Source organism: Mytilus edulis, chromosome 8 (assembly GCF_963676685.1).
Source record: "Mytilus edulis chromosome 8, xbMytEdul2.2, whole genome shotgun sequence".
NCBI lineage: Eukaryota > Metazoa > Mollusca > Bivalvia > Mytilida > Mytilidae > Mytilus > Mytilus edulis.
In genome coordinates this window covers 57,697,663-57,716,984 of record NC_092351.1, presented here as the reverse complement: position 1 = coordinate 57,716,984, position 19,322 = coordinate 57,697,663, and the positions used below count along the sequence as shown (strand labels likewise).

Genomic DNA, 19,322 nt, shown 5'->3' with positions numbered 1-19,322 from the left:
TATAGTGCAAACATTTTATTTCATAACCATAATTAAGTTTGAAAGACTTGGTATTAATAGCATAATAAACAAGGTCATTTAATTCAAAAGTATTTGCTACATAGTAGCTATGGTAAACGAAGGAGGCTCACTTCTGTTTTATTGATTGATTACATTTCTTAAAACATTACCATCAATAATAGAAGTTGTAAATTGTTAATTGCTAAAATTCCATTAGAGAGGGCAAAGTACAACAACAAAACATTTTCTGTGAAAAACAATTTGGTTGGCCAATCCAGAAACTGTGAACAAGTGTGTCTCAAAATTCTCAAATAATTATATTTTGTATTGCATTTATTGAACACAAAATACTGCTAAAATAATTCCAAATTTCTGTTTTCTTAAAAACTAAATATAATTTTGCATAAAAGCAGAAGATTCTTTGAAAAAGTAATTGGTTCCTTTTTTTACTTCATAGCTTAAAATTGCAATTAATGCCTTACATTTCCAACATACAAACTATAACGTATCATATATGTTGCATCACATAGAAATGAACTGTATGCAAGTGCACATAAACGTGTACACGTATGTGACTTTGATTGATTTTAGAACATTCCAATATCAACTAATAGGATGTTCGCTACTCTGTTGAAAAATAACAAGCTTTTTAAAAGACTGTTATGAATTGATAGTATATAAATAAAGAAACTAAAAAAGAAGAAAAAAATGGAGGGTCCGTGTGCTCGTTTTCGAGATATAAGCCATTGAAAATTTGGTGGGAAATAATTCTCTCTAGATTTTTCATATATTTAACCTTGGCACCTTATCTGTTTAAAAAACTATGAAAAAAACAACAATAATTCTATAAAATTTTGAAATATGGCTTTTCAAACTTTATGTAATAAAATTATGAAAAGAAAAGTAGGGGTTAGTGGGCAATTTTTTTTAATGACAATACATGGATAAAACCAGAGGATTCCGAAAATCTGGCAAAAAAATCAAAAAATGGAGGAGCAAACATCCTTAAGGTCTGTTTGGAAGGTTTGTGTATCAACTCAATTAACTCCACAGTAATAGACATTGCATATAGATTTTTTCAACCCAATAAAAGTTAACAGACGTAATATGTTTATTTGTTACTTTCTATCTAAAGCAGCTCATATTGTTAAAATCCAAAATCATTCAAATATTCTAGTCATATCCGTATAATAATTCGACGCTTTTGAAATTACTTTCTTGACAAAACTTTTGAATCTAATGCTTTTCCTGTGTTTTCTATTATTGAAATAAATTAATGCACAATTGTCCTTTAACATGATTAATTGTTGATTGTATCAAATATTTTTAATTCAATGCTTCTCCTGAGTTTTCAAAAATTGGAATAATGCCAATTGTCCGTTAATACTTCATTGTGTATCAAGCAGGGGCCTCTCTAGGTTCCACCAATATTTCATTTACCCCTACATATTCTGGTTGTGTCACTGCATATAATACTGCATTGGCAATGTCTGTTGGTTCTAGGATTTTACAGGATGAGCTCCCATCATATTTTTCTTGTGCCTGTGAAAAATGTATGACATAAATATGAAATTATTTTTATAAATTGCCTGTTGATAACAATTGGACCCCCCTCCCTCCCTCCTTTAAAATATATGTTATTCAAAAACCTTTTAAAAGATAATAGGTACTTATTCTGGTTGAGAGAAGAAAATTAACACTGGAAAAATTAGGGATATTCCATTATTATGTATGTGAGAGTGTAGGATGGGAAATTTAATTATAGAATGTGGTTGACGTTCATGGGTCTTTTTTCAGTATGCATCTATAACCATTTTATGTAAAATTACCTAAAAAATGCTTCTTGGTTGTAGGACCTTTCCATTTTGAATTTTCCTCAGAGTTCAGTATTTTTTTTTTTTTTAGATTTTTTTTAAAGTCCCAACCTAGCCTCCCACATACATTTTAATGGAATAGCCCTTATTCTAGTCTACAACTTACTTTGTCAAGAATTCTCAGCAATATACAAATGTTATACCAAGTTTTTCTTTGAAGATTGTGTGTACTAAGGCAGTAACCATTTGATTTTCTGGGTGGGGGGGGGGGGGGGGGGGGGGGGGGGGGTATGTATTTTTTTCTGGACAAACTTTTTTTTTGGCGACAAGTCAAAAACAATTTTTTTCTTCCAATTTTAGCATCACATATAGTGGCAGCTGAGGCTGAAACATACATTTTTTTTTCTCAGGGTCAAAAACAAATTATTTTTTTCTCCAAAAAACTGGAAACAAACTTTTTTTTCAAAAAAAATCCATAGCCCCCCCCCCCCCCCCCCTCCCAAAAATCAAATGGTTGCTGCCTAAGTCAAGCTCCCATGACCGTGTGCTGATTATTTTTGTTTTTCTTTGTTTGATCAATTGTCAACTAGGCGAAGTTTGTTGTTAAAATGAACTGTCTAGTATATCATGTACTTAACAGAATATCTTTTATGTATTCCATTCTAAAACAAAAATGTGTCCCCAGTACATGGATGCCCCATTCGCACTATCATTTTCTATGTTCAGTGGACCGTGAAAATCGGGGAAAATCTCTAATTTGGCATCAAAATTAGAAACATCATGTCATAGGGAACATGTGTACTAAGTTTCAAGTTGATTGGACTGCAACTTCATCAAAAACTACCTTCACCAAAAACTTTAACCAAAACTTTAACCTGAAGCGGGACAGACAAACAAATGCACAGACCAGAAAATATAATGCCTATAATGGGGCATAAATATCATCCTTCATCAGATATTCTAAAACATGTTAGACCCCCCTGCTATATTCTGTATGTATGTGTCTGTCCCAAGTCAGGAGTAATTCAGTGGCTGTTTTGTTGCTGTGTTACATGTATTTTTTTTACTTATTTTATAGTGCATAAATTAGGTCATTAGTTTTATTGTTTGGATTGTTTTCAGTTTGACATTTCGGGGTCTATAATAGCTGACCATGCTCATTGTAGAAGGCAGAACCATGACCTATAGTTGTTAATTTTTCTGTCATTTGGTCTCTTTTGGAGAGTTGTCTCATTGGATTTACACCACATCTTCTTTTTAAAGATCATAAATGATTGCAGGAATCTTTGTTCAATTTCAATGCACTATCAACAGCATTGTGTAAATGTGACCAAAAAAAATATTTGAAAGCAGGGTTCAATAATTTACTATGGTTTATTGGTATCAAGCTTAGTCTCCTATCCTGTCTTCTGATCTAAATTGGAGTTTTTATTTAAAGTTCAAGCCAGAACTCATGCAAAATGGAAACTTAATGAAAAAACAAGATTGTGTCCTTAGTACACAGATGCCCCACTAGCACTATAATTTTATATGTTCAGTGTACTGTGCAATTATTCGGGTCAAAACTCTTATTTGGCTTTAAAATAAGAAAGATCATACAATAGGTAATATGTGTACTAAAATTGATTCGACTGCAATTTCATTAAACACTACCTTTAACAACAACTTTAACCTAAGTGGGACAGACGGATGGAGGAACGGGCAAATGGACAGAAGAAAGGACACAGAGACCAGAAAACATAATGCCCATAAATGGGGCATAATAAACACATAATAAATGGGGCATAACTAAAGGTTTACCAATAAAACAGAAGTAAATAGATTGGGTGAATTAAAAGATAAACAAGAATGTGTCCTTAGTACACAGATGCCCTACTCGCACTATCATTTTCCATGTGCAGTGGACCGTGAAATTGGGGTCAAAACTTTAATTTGGCCTTCAAATTAGAAAGATCATATCATGGGGAACATGTTTATTTAGTTTCAAGTTGATTGGACTTCAATTTCATCAAAAATTACCTTGACCAAACACTTTAACCTGAAGGGGGACAGACTGACGAACGGACGTATGGAAGAACGAACGGACCCACAGACCAGAAAACATAATGACCCTCTACTATCATCAGTGGGGCATAAAAACCAATGCAACATATTTAAGCAGACAGGAATACAATTTAAATACTACTCTTTTTTTTTACGAAATATTACCTCTTTATCTGTAGAGTGAGATATTAGTTCTGTTTTAACATCTCCTGGCTGTATACATGTTACCCTGATACCAGACCCACATACTTCTTGTCTAAGAGCCTGAGATAATCCCTCCACATAAAACTTGGTACCAGAATATACTGCTAGTCCTGGAAAACCCTGCAAAATGAAAAGACATTTATTGGATAATGGGAATAGTCTTTTTAAATCAAACACCTTTCATTTATAATGGTTACAGTCCTATGAAGCAGAAATTAAATCACGATTCCAAAACCCAAAAAAATCATTTATTTTAAGTGGGTTTCAATTTTCCTGGATTGAAGAAAACTTTCATTTTTCATGGATAACTTGATTTTGTGGTTTTGCAGATCTCTGCCTATAGAAAATTTGTAATTCCTTTGAATTTATGGTTCAAATTCACCCACGAAATCCAATTTTTTTTTATATCCAACGAATATTAATGGATCCACAGTATGTTTTAGCTTCTCCGAGTGCCAAAACTTTATTAAACAGGATGAACATCTTATCCTGACTCCTAATTTAAACAACATTATTGCACAAATGAAATATATTTTTTTTTAAGGAAAACGTTTATTTGAGGTATTATCAAGATACTTATATTAATTATGACATGTTTTTTGCTTGTTTCACCAAATACAATGCAATATGTGTGTGTTTTAGTAATCTCTAGAAATGTTATTTCACTAAATTAAAGAACCTTAGTGAGTGCGCTCACACAACCCACCTCCCCACATTGTCATTGGAGAAATGAAATAAGTGTAAGAAAAGAAAATTGTATAAGAAAAAAAATTGAATCATAATTTCCTGTCAATATGCACATCTACATAGTATGTCCTTATTATCTACAAAGTTTCATGAAATTCTGTTGTATGGTTTCAGAGGAGTTGCGATAACCAACTGTTGCAGCAGTACATTAAAGCAAATAAGTTCAAAGGGGAATGGGAATAACTCCTGGAAAAAAAAATTGAATCGTAATTTCCTGTTGATATGCACATCTACGTAGTATGTCCTTATTATCTACAAAGTTTCATAAAATTCTGTTATGTGGTTTCAGAGGAGTTGCGATGACAAACTGTTGCAGTAGTACATTAAAGCAAATAAGTTCAAAGGGGCGCAACTCCTAGAAAAAAATTTAATCGTAATTTCCTGTTGATATGCACATCTACGTAGTATGTCCTTATTATCTACAAAGTTTGATGAAATTCTGTTGTGTGGTTTCAGAGGAGTTGCGATGACAAACTGTTGCAGTTGTACATTAAAGCAAATAAGTTCAAAGGGGAGCAACTCCTAGAAAAAAATTTAATCGTAATTTTCTGTCGATATTCACATCTACATATAATGTCCTTTCTATCTAAAAAGGTTTCGTGAAATTCTGTTGTGTGGTTTCAGAGGAGTTGCAATGACAAACTGTTGCAGTAGTACATTAAAGCAAACAAGTTCAAAGGGGTGCAACTCCTAGAAAAAAAATGTAATCGTGATTTCCTGTCGATATTCACATCTATATAATATATCCTTATTATCTAAAAAGGTTTTGTGAAATTCTGTTGTGTGGTTTCAGAGGAGTTGCGATGACAAACTGTTGCAGTAGTACATTCAAGCAAATAAGTTCAAAGGGGCATAACTCCTAGAAACAAGAATGTGTCCATAGTACACGGATGCCCCACTCGCACTATCATTTTGTATGTTCAGTGGACTGTGAAATTGGGGTCAAAATTGTAATTTGGAATTATAATTAGAAAGATCATACCATAGGGAACATGTGTACTAAGTTTCAAGTTGATGTAACTTTAACTTCATCAAAAACTACCTTGACCAAAAACTTTAACCTGAACTTCGCACTATCATTTTCTATGTTCTGTGGACCATGAAATTCGGGTCAAAACTATAATTTGGCATTAAAACTAGAAAGATCATATCATGGGGAACATGTGTACTAAGTTTCAAGTTGATTGGACTTCAACTTCTTCAAAAACTACCTTGACCAAAAACTTTAACCTGAAGCGGACGGATGAACGGACGCACAGACGGACGGACGAACAGACGGAAGGACGAACGGAGGCAGAGACCAGAAAACATAATGCCCCTATATTATCGTAGGTAGGGCATAAAAATATTGAATCGTAATTTCCTGTCGATATGCACATCTACATATAATGTTCTCATTATCTAAAATGGTTTTGTGAAATTCTGTTGTTTGGTTTGAGAGAAAATGCGATGAAAAAAACAGGACTGACAGATAGACAGCGGAACGGGTCAAAAACATTATACCCTCCCCAACTTCTTGCATGGGGTATAATAAAATCATGTCTCTATTTCTACATAAACCAATGAAACACAAAGAACCTTAACCAATGCCTAGTTCATTAACCTTTTGTAACTATAAACTATATAGGATTTTATTCAAAACAATAAAAACAAAAATGTGTCCCTTGTACACGGATGCCCCATCCGCATTATCATTTTCTATGTTTTCCATTTTCATGGGGTAAAAACTCTTATTTTGCATTAAAATTAGAAAGATCATATCATAAGGAACATGTATACTAAGTTTCAAGTTGATTGGACTTCAACTTCATCAAAAACTACTTTGACCAAAAACTTTAACCTGAAGACGAACAGAGGAACGAACGCACAGACCAGAAAACATAATGCCCATAAATGGGGCATAACAAATTGAACTATAAGCTAGGCTCACTAATGAGGGTTGTAATGGGGGAACCTTCATGATGACTAACGGTAAAAAATAATGCCAAATGATATTAACGATCATTTTTAGTGCATGAGGATGTGGTTAATTATTCCATGATGAACTTTTTGAACCATTTAGTAACTCAGACATTTATATTTAAACCCCATTTGTTATAATTCATAAATTGGTGTTTGTTGCATAACCCTAGGAAACCTTGTTAATTATAAAACATATGTTCAGTAACCTTTTACCTTTCTCCCTGCATCAGAAGACATATTCACTATATGTCCAGAGCCTCGTTTTAACATTCCATCAAGAACACCTCCAATACAATTGGTCAATCCCTAAAAATAAAAATCAAGATTCTTTTTCTTTAATAAATTAATAAATTTTAAAATCATCAAAATCAAAAGCAACTCTTTCCTGATAGCATGGATAGACGAAACATTGTGTATTGAATTTTAAAAAGATTCAATAAGTCAGGAATATTTATTAAATAAAATTCAAATGTTATCATCAAAATCAAAAGCAACTCTTTCCTGATAGACGAAACATTGTGTATTGAATTTTACAAAGATTCAATAAGTCAGGAATATTTATTGAATAAAATTCAAATGTTATAAAGCACAAGGCAAACCTTTTTCTTAATAAATTTTACAATAAATATGTATTGATAGATACAATGCATACCAGCCTTGTATAACTCAGTAGTTTATTCTATCAGAAGTAACACAGTGGGTATGAAATGTAGAACCGGAACTGATGATTCTCTAGGAGCATGTGAGTTTTCCTAAGAAATTGGTGGGGTTTGTCATGCGCAACATCAGTGTATTATTTTGTCAACTGTTGGGTTTTTTTTCTTAAAAGTGTTCTCATGTATTCTTTTTTTTATTATTTTGATTGCCCTCTTAATACTGTCTCTCCTCTTATAAACAAAATAAGTTCTACTGTAAGAATTTCTCAAACTAAGTGCTGTGATATTGAATTAACTACAGTGCATTGAGAGCTCATTGACTTTGAGATAAAAAACAAAAAAGTCAGAGTTCTTTTTTTTATGTTTTTTTGGCTGTTCATATACTGTTTTTGTTTGTCTATCAAAACTATAAACTCAACATACTGCACACTAACTTATTTTGTCATTAACTAAATTTTGTGTGCAGGCCATTTCGCGACAAAATTAATTTTGTAATTTTCAGATTAACTTGATGTATTTGAATAAGAGAATATCTAAAAGAGAGGCAAAAGGTACCAAATTAAGGGATGTTCTAACTCATAAGTTGAAAATAAGTGTTTCATTTATACAATGACTTATGTTCGTGTTATTTTTCTACACACAAAAATAGTTGCTTGATAGAGTTTTTTGATATAGATTAGAATGTTGGTTTTCCTGTTAGAATAGTTTTACGCTATTCATTTTTGGGGCCCATTATAGCTTGCTGTTCAGTGTGAGCAAAGGGTCTGTGTTAAATACTGTACTTGGACATATAATTTTTACACATTTCAATTTGGATGAAGTTTTGTCTCATTGCCACTCATACCACATCGCCTTATTTCTTCTTACATATTTACACAGATTTATATTGGTGTTTATCTTCTTCTCGCGAAAGTTGTGAAATAAGTCAGTTTACAGATTACACATAGACTACACAAAAACTTTACACAGGAACTTTGTATTTACTTTACAATTAAGGTCAATCTGTCTCTCCCATTCATCTTCATGTAAATTCTTCATCAAAGTATAGTACATCACGCCAGCATTGTTAACAAGGATATCTATAGGACCAAATACTGATTCTGTATGCTTCACTAGTTCTTTGACCTGAAATATTGCAGAAAATTATGACCCTAGTAGAAAAAAAGAAACAACTAACAAACTAAAGAAATCACAAATCTTATAGATTCAATATATATAATGGAATAAATAAAGCTATCAGAATTTGTTCTATGAATTTTTTCATTTTCAATTACATGTATAAAATAATTAGTCTAAATTCCAATTCAGAGCTTGACTTATTGTTTAAATAGATGTATTTTGTTGAAGACTGTTTTGACTATAGTATACAGGGTTCTCGCTAAAGATTTTTGAAGGCGAGTCCAGGGACTCGTCATTTTTATCCATGATGAGTCCAACAGCAAGAAGAAAATATTTTATTGCAATATAATGTAATATTTAAGTCTCCATTTCCTAACAGAGCAATGAAATGACATTAAATTCAGATCACTTTTAATCTTTTGCTATAAAATGATGATATTTGTGTTTAACTGTGTTCAGTTGATACAAAATATTTCAATCTTGATGCATCTGTGGACTCACCAGTTTTAAATATGGTGAGTCCAGACAGATTTTGATGAGTCCAGGACTCATGGACTCGCCTTAGTGAGAACCCTGAGTATAGACATAATAGATGTCTTTTTATATCCATGATGCTGTCTCATTGACATATATATAACATACCTGTCAACCTGTGACGATGAAAATGCAGGTCATGACTTGCATTGAAGAATCAAATCTCAGGTCATAACGCGTACAAACTTTTTCGAGCTGAATTTCAGTATTTATGGTACTTTTTTCTTATAATTTAAATCAAAGTTACCAAAACATCAATGCATGTTCACTTGGTTAAGTAATTTTAAATCTTATAAATTATTATTTCATTGCACTTTTAAAGATTTTTTATAAATTTGTGTAACACAGTCTTGTGTTCTTTATTTTACCCTCAAACATCAGGATATAGTTTTTCAAGAGTAATTTTAAACTGTTTCAGACCAGCTATTGAGTCTTTAAACACATCATCTAAATCAACTTTTTCATTGAAATTATACTATAGTAAAATATAGTAATACAGTTAAAGGAAGTATAGATGTACAAAATAATTTTCAACTTTTTTTTTCAAAATTGTATAAATTTAGGTATAAAAATAATGAAAAGTTATATTTCAATATGTATTTGAATTTTTTTTTTTTTAAGATTTAATCTTTTCCCAAAAAAAACGGAAATATAAGGAATAATTTTGAATGGTGACAAATAACGGGAAGTAACTCTAGTAGAAATATGTTTGTAAAACAACAGTGCAATTTATTTACGACCTAAAGCTAAGGTAATTGGTGTTAATTAACAGTGTGTTTGACACCAAAGCTGTTAAGTGAAGCCATACACTTAATGGGTCACTTCATTTGACAGTTTACACAGCTAGATGAACTTCCTGTTCATGGAACAATTACGAATTTGCCGGTATTTAAAGGAATATTACTTATGAAATCAATCTCAAGGCTAAGAAATACGGGTAAAAACGGGTCATTTTCGGAATTCCCGGGTTATTCAATGACCCGACGGGTGTCCCGGGTGATCCCTCAGAATTGTGAAAATCTCGGGTCACACCCGCAGACCACGGGTCAGTTGACAGGTATGATATAATGCCCTGCATCTCTGTTGATATATATGTACTGTAGAAATTTCCTATAAGATAATAAGAAACATTATTTTTTTTAGGGTTAAAATTTCCTGGTTTTTCCTGTCATGGTCAGAGTGATTTCATGGTAATTTATTTTCATTGATTTTTTTTGTGACTCATAGTAATTTTCCTTGAAGATCAAATATAAATAGAGGTTCAATTAAGATCATAATATCTATTCACTAAATAAAATAAATTTAAAACTGGGAATTTCTATTTTTGAAGTACCTACATCTTCCCTCTTCGTGACATCAGTTTTGACACATATACAAATTCCTTCCTGATCAGTTATCTCTCTATTTATTTCCTCTAATCTTTCCATCCTTCTTGCTGCTAATGCTACTTTAGCTCCAGCCTGACATAACGCTACAGCAATAGCTCGACCAATACCACTAGAAGCTCCAGTTACTATGGCAATCTTTCCTTCCAATTTTCTGTTCTCTAATAAAAAAAAATAAGACATTTGTAAAGTATTTACTAAAGTTCTGTATAATATTATTTAAAAAAAAATATCATATTCACCCCCACTTACGTATTACAACCCACGTTTTTTGTGTTTTATCATTAATTAAGAAGACTAGGGGATCGATAGATCTATTTAGAACTACAAGGAAACATATAACCAAAATAAACCATGATAACATCTTCTGCACGATTCATCAACATTTGAGAGATATTAATTTTCAATGATTTCATAGGTATACTAGGTTAACAGGAATTCAATGTTCAACAAATTACAAATTGTCAAAAGGCTAGTATGGAGACTTTGGGAAAACAATTTGAAAACAATTTGAAATCAAATATCTAGGAAAACACAATCAATGAAAATTGTATCCACCATGTCGACGATAAATGTCAATCATAAGGCAGATCTATGATACAATTTTCAGTTGAATCTGTTATGTAAATTCTATCACCACCAGATCAAAATGTAGACAATAAAGGGAAGGTAGGGAAATAGGAAACACTAGGGATCTCCATGGCCTGAATAACGATGCCGCCATCGTTCAAATGTCTTGCACCATCATCAAATGACCCGCACCATCGTTAAATTGTCTTCCGCATCGTTCAAAATTGTTATCGTTTTTATAGCCCAACGCCATTTTTTTAGCAATTATAATCAAATGCATGTAATTGCATAACCCTCAGGCTTTGTTCATATTATAATCCAATACAGTTCTAACGCTTGAGGGATATATCCGGATTAAGATCGCTAATCACTTGTACCTGAGCTTGTACAGGTAGATCATCAAACCAGACAGGAGAATACTATCTGAAGATAGACGATTCATTTGTCGAATTATTCAACTAAGTTTCCGCAAATGCTTATGATAATTTAGATTAAATAAATAAAATGATAATCCAGTTTCAAAGAAAACAGTTTAACAAATTGAACACATGCTTTTATTTTGACTTACGCAATCAGCATCCCCCTTTTTTAAGAAGTATGAAATAAGACGTAAAACAGTAATTATTATTTCATTGCAAATAACTTAAGAGTACTGCTGTATTGAAACGATAATATAGAATTACTTTAAAAGTTTAAAAGTAAAAACTTAATATTTCCTGTAAAGAAATATCGTAACGTAATTCCAAATTCATTTCGAAGTTTACAATCAAATTGATACATCTACATTTCTGGTTTCTATTCAGACTCGAAATATGCATGTTACATAGCATCAATTTGATAGATAAAGTCATTAAAAACCTTTTCATTTGTCAACGTTTGCTTTACAAATTTCTTTAACCTTTTACACAACCCGTACAAATCGTTTTGTTGTTGCTACAATCAGCCAGTAATGGGTTCATGACTTCTGAATTTGACAGTGTCCGAGAAAAATAAGCTCCACAGGCACATGATTTTCAACCCTCATAACAATTACCAAAAATAGCAAGAAAACTATATGGGGACCTTCATGACAGCTTTTTGTCATTCTCGACTAAAGGGGGGGACCATGAAGGCTTGGCCTTTGAATGGTTACAAACAGCAATTATTGAAAATATTTATACTTCTATTCATAATGAAAATTCAAATAAATATAATTTAAATAAGCAATGAATGCAATCCTAATGTGGAGGGATGAATTACTTTTGATCGCTCTACACTGTACGACATAGACACGGTTTGTGATGGTGAAAGTTCCTCCATCGTTCAATTTTCCTCCATGGAGATCCCTGAAACTCTCATGTATTTTTTTTTTTTTTTTTATCAGGGGTTCAAATTTACATTTGGTACTGGCAGTCAGGGGTACTTCTTGAACAAGTTATTTTTAATAACCTGAAGAAGTAATATTAATATACTTACATAAGTAAATTTGTAGGATATTTATACAAGTGATTTATTTACTTGTATAGGTAAAAAAAAATATTGGCCGAGTTATGTCCCTTAGACACTCAGATTTTTTTAATTGCAGAAGTAAAAAAGTCATCCTATCTTCTTTTATTGAATTCTTATGATTTCTTTGCTCTAATAAAATTTTAAATTATCTGCCCTTTGCAGATGTCTTAACTAATCATTTAGTGTAATTTCATGGACAATGAAAATCCCATTTGTCTGTTATCTTCAGAACACTGCTGATTTACAAGCCCCCAAGTAGCATTTTTTGAAGGCCTTGCACAAATACTTAAGATCTTTGCACAATTAGTTTCTTTCATTTGTCTTTGTTGAATTAATGAGATGAAACATTGAACTCTAATAAAAAAAAATGATCAAACCTGGGAAAAATCATTAAAGCCATGAATTTACATCTCAAAACTTGAGGACTTTTGTGGGATTGTAAGAAAGATTTACTTATAATACAAGTAAATTTTTGAGAAAATTAAGGGGAGATTATGCAAACATTATTTATTTTCTTATATGTGTATATTTGTTTTTACTTCTTCAAGTAAATAAAAATAACTTGTACAAGTAGTACCCCTGACTGACTGGAAGGTCCAGGACCTTTGACACTCCAAACTGAAAGGTCCACAACCTAAATTCCAGGTCCTACTTTAACTTGAAATATTTTCTAAATCAGTAAAATAACAAGAATGTGTCCACAGTACACGGATGCCCCACTCGCACTATCATTTTCTATGTTTAGTGGACCGTGAAATTGGAATAAATTCTCTAATTTGGCATTAAAATTAGAATGATCTTATCAAAGGGAACATGTATACTAAGTTTCAGGTTGATTGGACTTCTACTTTATCAAAAACTACCTTGACCAAAAACTTTAACCTGAAATTTGCACTATCATTTTCTATGTTCAGTGAACTGTACAATTGGGGTCAAAACTATAATTTGGCATTTAAATTAGAAAGATCATATCATAGGGCACATGTATACTAAGTTTCAAGTTGATTGGACTTCAACTTCATCAAAAACTACCTTGACCAAAAACTTTAACCTGAAATTTGCACTATCCTTTTCTATGTTCAGTGAACCGTAAAATTGGGGTCAAAACTATAATTTGGCATTTAAATTAGAAAGATCATATCATAGGGCACATGTATACTAAGTTTCAAGTTGATTGGACTTCAACTTCATCAAAAACTACCTTGACCAAAAACTTTAACCTGAAGCGGGACAGACGGACGAACGGACGAACGGACGAACGAACAGACGGACGAACGGACGCACAGACCAGAAAACATAATGCCCCTCTACTATCGTAGGTGGGGCATAAAAAGTGAATATCTTTTGGTGTTAGCTAGGTTGACTTGTGTCATTGTCAAAGTCACTGTTGTGTAACATATTAAACATGTTAAATAACAATTGTTATTGTCTTGTATATCATAAATTCAGATAATCTTTTTTTTTTTTGTCTAACTATTGGAAACTAATTACTAATTATACAATTATATAAAACAGTTTAAATTCAAAGCTTTTTAAGCAGAGACAAGTGTATCATATCTATAGTTCCACTATTATAACGTAAATTATAGTTCCTCTGTGAAAAGAAAATAAAAAAAATCCAGATTTGTACTAGCCCTTCAAAATTGAGAAGACATTATCTCTTGGAATTGTAATACAAATATATCACTCAAAAATGCTTTTGAAGATCCAGGATCTGCATCTAGAAATCCCAAATAACAATAAATTTTAAATCCTTAAATTTTCAGAAAAAAAAATATTCTAGATATGGATTATGGTAGGAATAATTTGTCCCCCGGGACTCCCCCCCCCCTCCCCACCCTTATTGAGCTTCATTTAGGATAAACACACAGACATATTACAAGTTCCACTTCAAATGCTTTTTGAAGTATAAAATCCTGGATCAATCTTCACCTACATGTTTTAAATTACTATTTATAATCGCAAATAATATCATTCAATATAAATATGTTTATACTTCTCAAAAAATGTCTATTGACTGTTTTTAAGATATAGTGTGTTTTACTAACATGACTGCCCTCATCATGAAATCATCACATTGAATGAAAACTTCATAGGGAAATTGTTCTTGTACTTATTATCAAGTAAAATAATATCCACACCTGAAGCCATGCTGACTTGTTGTTTGTAGACAAATGCAGTTATCTCCCTTATATTGAGGAAGGGAAATAACTCCAAATATTTTTGTTCATTTTCTCCTACAATTTTATGTAAATAATTTGACACCAAGCTTTTAAATCTTTGTTATAAGAAAGAGAAATATGTAAAATATTTGAAATAAAATACAAAACATTAGAGACATTATTTGGCATTAAAAAGTGATAAAAGATATACTACTTTTAAAAATCAAGCTTATTTCATATTAATTATTATAAGCATAAATTATTTATATAATAATTTAATTTATTAATGAAAAGAATGGTAAATATGAAATCTTTTGGTCAAAACTATACTTTGTGATGCATGCATGTCACTTTGATGTCATAATCATGATTAAATTGATTAAGTTGAGCTAAAATAGCTATTTAGAAACAAATGTATATATACATGTATTGATAAACAAGAATGTGTCCCTAGTACACGGATGCCCCACTCGCACTATCATTTTCTAGATCAGTGGACCGTGAAATTAGGGTCAAAACTTTAATTTGGAATTAAAATTAGAAAGATCATATTATAGAAAACATGTTTACTAAGTTTCAAGTTGATTTAAGACTTCAACTTCTTCAAAAACTACCTTGACCAAAAACTTTAACCTGAAGCAGACGGACGAACGGACGCACAAACGGACAGACGAACGGACGAACGGACGAACGGAGGCACAGACCAGAAAACATAATGCCCCTCTACTATCGTAGGTGGGATATAAAAAAACTAGTATAAGCAATTTGGACTTAATAATCTAATATTATAAGATACCAAAAAGTTACTTTATCAACAATACCTTTTGTAGCATCTTTCAGTAACACATTTGGTAGCAAAATTTCTCTTTTTGTTAAGGATAAGGCCTAAGCTCATCAGTGGCGGCCATGGGAATCAACAAATTTTGATAAAGGGGAGGGGAGGGGGGCATTAACTCTTCAATGCATATATGCTTGTAATTATTTCCTTTTATTAAGTATCAACATAAAAAGGGAAGCCTGGCCCCGGGGAAAACCTTAAAATCGCCTCTGCTCGTATAAAATAAAATGATCAGATCTCATAATGTAGAGCATTTTTAGCAGTTATGCTGCAATTGGAATTAAGAACTTGGACTACATTTAGTAATGCAAATTATTGTAATCATTTGCAAAATCAAAAAAATATATATGCCACAGTCATATATGATAAACAATTTTCTAGTGAATATATCATTTAATAGATTTATTATATATTTCAAGGTGCAGTTAAAAATTTGTGAAGTAGCAAGCTTAACTATCAAATTAAATGCCTCAATTAAACAAGCATATTATATAAGAACTTACCCGAATATGAAGTCTGTCGTTTAACAGGAAGAATGACTTTACGTTGAGATAATTCTTTGAAGTATGTCTTCAACATCTTACTATCAGTGTAAGGATAGGACATTTTTAACAGTTCTAATGTCTGTTTTAAATTGTCTGTCTTGTATGTACTCAAATTAGAAAAGAAATCAGGACTTCTGAAAAAAAATACAAGAAAGATTTTTATAATCTCATTATACTTGCCTCATTTCTCATAAGACAAAACTTGTCTTTCATTTTCTGAATTATTTTAATATTGCAAAATTTGCAATCATTGAAAAACAAATTAAATCATGTAATTATGTGATTTCTAATACAAAGTGCTATTTAAACTTCTTCTGTGTGAGCCAAGGCTCCCTGTTGAAGACCTTACTTTGACCTATAATGGTTTACTTTTACAAATGGTGACTTCGATGGAGAGTAACATCTCATTGGCACTCATACCACATCTTTTTATATCTTGCAAATTATGGCTTGTTCATAATTAATAAGTTACTAAAATTCTGCTACTAAGAACTGCTATAATTAATACATACGTAAGATAGGACTCTAACAGTCTCTGTATACTGGCTGTGAAGGATCCATTACTTCCATTTTTCTGTGACTCTTCTAAAATCCTATATTAAAAAAAAAATCAGTAGTAAGAAAAAGAAACAAATAAGTTCTACAGCACTTCTTTGACTATTTTAAAGTAATAAACAGGCTTTAATTAATCACCCTCTTGGACTGTCCTCACTGTACACAATCAGTCTAGTTCTTGGCTTAAATCTGCAAATTTTGAGACAGATTGGCAATCAGTGAGACTGTACATGTCTATTCAAATAAAGCAAAATAACAAAGTATTGATTTCTGTTTGAAACATTTTTTAAGGGGAGATAACTCTAAATTAATATACAAAATGTAGTAAAAATTTATAAAAGAATATTAATGAATTACAATATTTTTTTGGGAGCCTAGACAAGAAGTTTCAGGTGACACTCTTTTTTTCTATATTTTCTGAAAGCATATTATAAAATCTAACTTCTCATATTTTATTTTTAAAGTCACACACCCTTCTTTTATTTTACAAAAAAAGCACTTGAATAAGCTATACTAAAAATATTACAATTTTTGCTTGAATGTGGCTTGAAAAATACCATAGTGACTCATACCTTTATCACATTTTTCTGAAAAGCATTGTAAAATCTACATTTTGGCAAAGTATAAGAAAAAGCTATCTGAGGAAATATAAAACCAATAAACTCATCATAGATACCAGGAATAAAATTTAATGCATACGCCAGACGCGTGTTTTGTCTAAAAAAGACTCATCAGTGACGCTTGAATCAAAAATGTTATAAAAGGCCAAATAAAGTACGAAGTTGAAGAGCATTGAGGACCAAAAATTCCAAAAAGTTTTGCCAAATACAGCTAAGGTAATCTATTCCTGAGGTAGAAAAGCCTTAGTTTTTCAAAAATTAAAAAGTTTTGTTAACAGTTAATTTATAATCATGAACATATCAATGATAACTCCAGTCAACACAGAAGTGCTGACTACTTCAAGATATAAAATAAATAATTATAAAAATGTTTTTGCTTTCTTTTTCTTGTTTTATATCAGGGTAATTTTTTTAGCCAAGATGTTAATTTATTGTACAAATATAATTTTTGGTAAAAAATAGACATACAAAGAAAATCTGAAATATTGAAAATTCACATTAAAAGCTGCAGATTCACTTTTGGGGTATTTGACATCTAACAATCTTTCAAGAAAATATAATATTTTACCTAGTTTTCCATACACTAAAAGGTACAATCTTTAAAGGATATCCATGTGCATTCATCCATTCAAACATCCATCTGAAAAATATATTTTCAAATCTGCAGTGAAATTTTATGAAGCATAACACTTTTAAAAGTCCTCGTCCAAAAAAAATGCATTTTAGATAAGGAAAAGGACTATAAAAATAGTTCAAATTTCTTTTAAAAAAAACATTCCTTTTGGAGAATGGTATCAAAGCTTAATAAAAGTTAATATGTCTGTTTTCATATTTCATTTTGAATACAAATATACATAAGCATGTATACATGTATGTCAGATTTAAAACCCTAAATATACCAAAATTAGGATGTCCAAACGAAATACAATTATTTTCAACATATGGACTAGTAAATATGTGGAAAAAACTGAACCAAGTTATATTTGCATATTCCTTTTGAACAAGAAATGGACTATTCTTGATTAAGGTGGTACCTAACACTACAGGGAGATAACTCTGTAAAGTCAACTTAACGTTTTAATTACGTTGTGTTGTAAAGGGAATATTAAGCTTCTCAATGATCAAAATAAGTGTTTGTCAATCTGCTATATAACCAGTGTAATTTTTCTGATAAAACGGTTGGTTCAATTTTTTTTGAAATTTTTATATTTTTGTAAAAGGGTCAAAGTAAATACTTTGTCAAAATTTTAAGAAAATTAAACGAGCCAAATAAATTTTAGTTAAAGTGTTGGGTACCACCTTAAATTAATTATTTTAAGATTAATATCCTGCTAATGACCATAGATAGGACTACCGGTATTCTTTGATAAGGCATTCTAATATGCATGATATGGATTCCCCCTTTTTGCAATGAAATATGTTGTACATGAATAAACTATTCCAAACTAGACCTAGTCATTTTCAGCTTGGACTTAGACTATTTCAAGTTGGATTTACAACCCTTAAAACAAGGAATGATCCAAACCAGACCTAGGCCTTTTCAGCTTGGACTAAGACTGTTTCAAGTTAGATTTACAACCCTTAAAACAAGGAATATTCCCAAACCAGGTATTGGCCTTTTCAGCTTGGACTAAGACTTTTTCAAGTTAGATTTATAACTCTTAGAACAAGGAATATTATTACTTTTCCAGAATAAAGTTATTTTCTAGATTTATAACTTGCTTGAACAAAGACAGGACTATATTCTGGATGAAACCATTGCAATGCAGATTTCCCTCTATTTGCTATGGAATAATATAAACATGATAAAAGTATAAATAATTCCAGGCCTAAATCTTTAACATTAAAAATTATTTCAAGTTACGTTTATATAATTATACCCTTTTTCAACATTGCACTGATTTTCAAGGATCATAAAAAAGCTGATAAAGCAATATCAACCAGAACTAAATTTTAATGGTTACTGCATTTCAAATCATACATACTTGTACCCTTTCTCAATAATGACTTTCAAGGATAAAGTAAAATCCTTAGGGAGCTACCATTTGATTTTTATGGGGGGCTAGGAAGAAAAATTTTG

The 19,322-nt window shown here is 31.4% G+C and overlaps 1 protein-coding gene across 2 annotated transcripts in view; it reads right to left on the bottom strand.

The window, feature by feature from the left end:
- The window catches only part of LOC139485946 (uncharacterized), a 41,771-nt gene continuing 22,449 nt past the window's right edge, over positions 1 to 19,322 (bottom strand). Inside the window, exons 19-27 of one of the 2 annotated variants that reach the window (XR_011655429.1) lie at positions 17,811 to 17,882; positions 16,580 to 16,660; positions 16,026 to 16,201; positions 10,417 to 10,625; positions 8,411 to 8,551; positions 6,984 to 7,076; positions 4,023 to 4,181; positions 867 to 1,542; positions 1 to 622 (exon numbers count right to left, since the gene is read on the bottom strand). Coding sequence is in view for 1 of the 2 variants with exons in the window: in XM_071270628.1 (XP_071126729.1) it covers positions 1,399 to 1,542; positions 4,023 to 4,181; positions 6,984 to 7,076; positions 8,411 to 8,551; positions 10,417 to 10,625; positions 16,026 to 16,201; positions 16,580 to 16,660; positions 17,811 to 17,882 (1,075 nt within the window). In the remaining variant the exon portion in view is untranslated. Of the gene's footprint in view, positions 1,543 to 4,022; positions 4,182 to 6,983; positions 7,077 to 8,410; positions 8,552 to 10,416; positions 10,626 to 16,025; positions 16,202 to 16,579; positions 16,661 to 17,810; positions 17,883 to 19,322 lie in introns of both variants that reach the window. The other variant, XM_071270628.1, reaches the window with a different exon arrangement.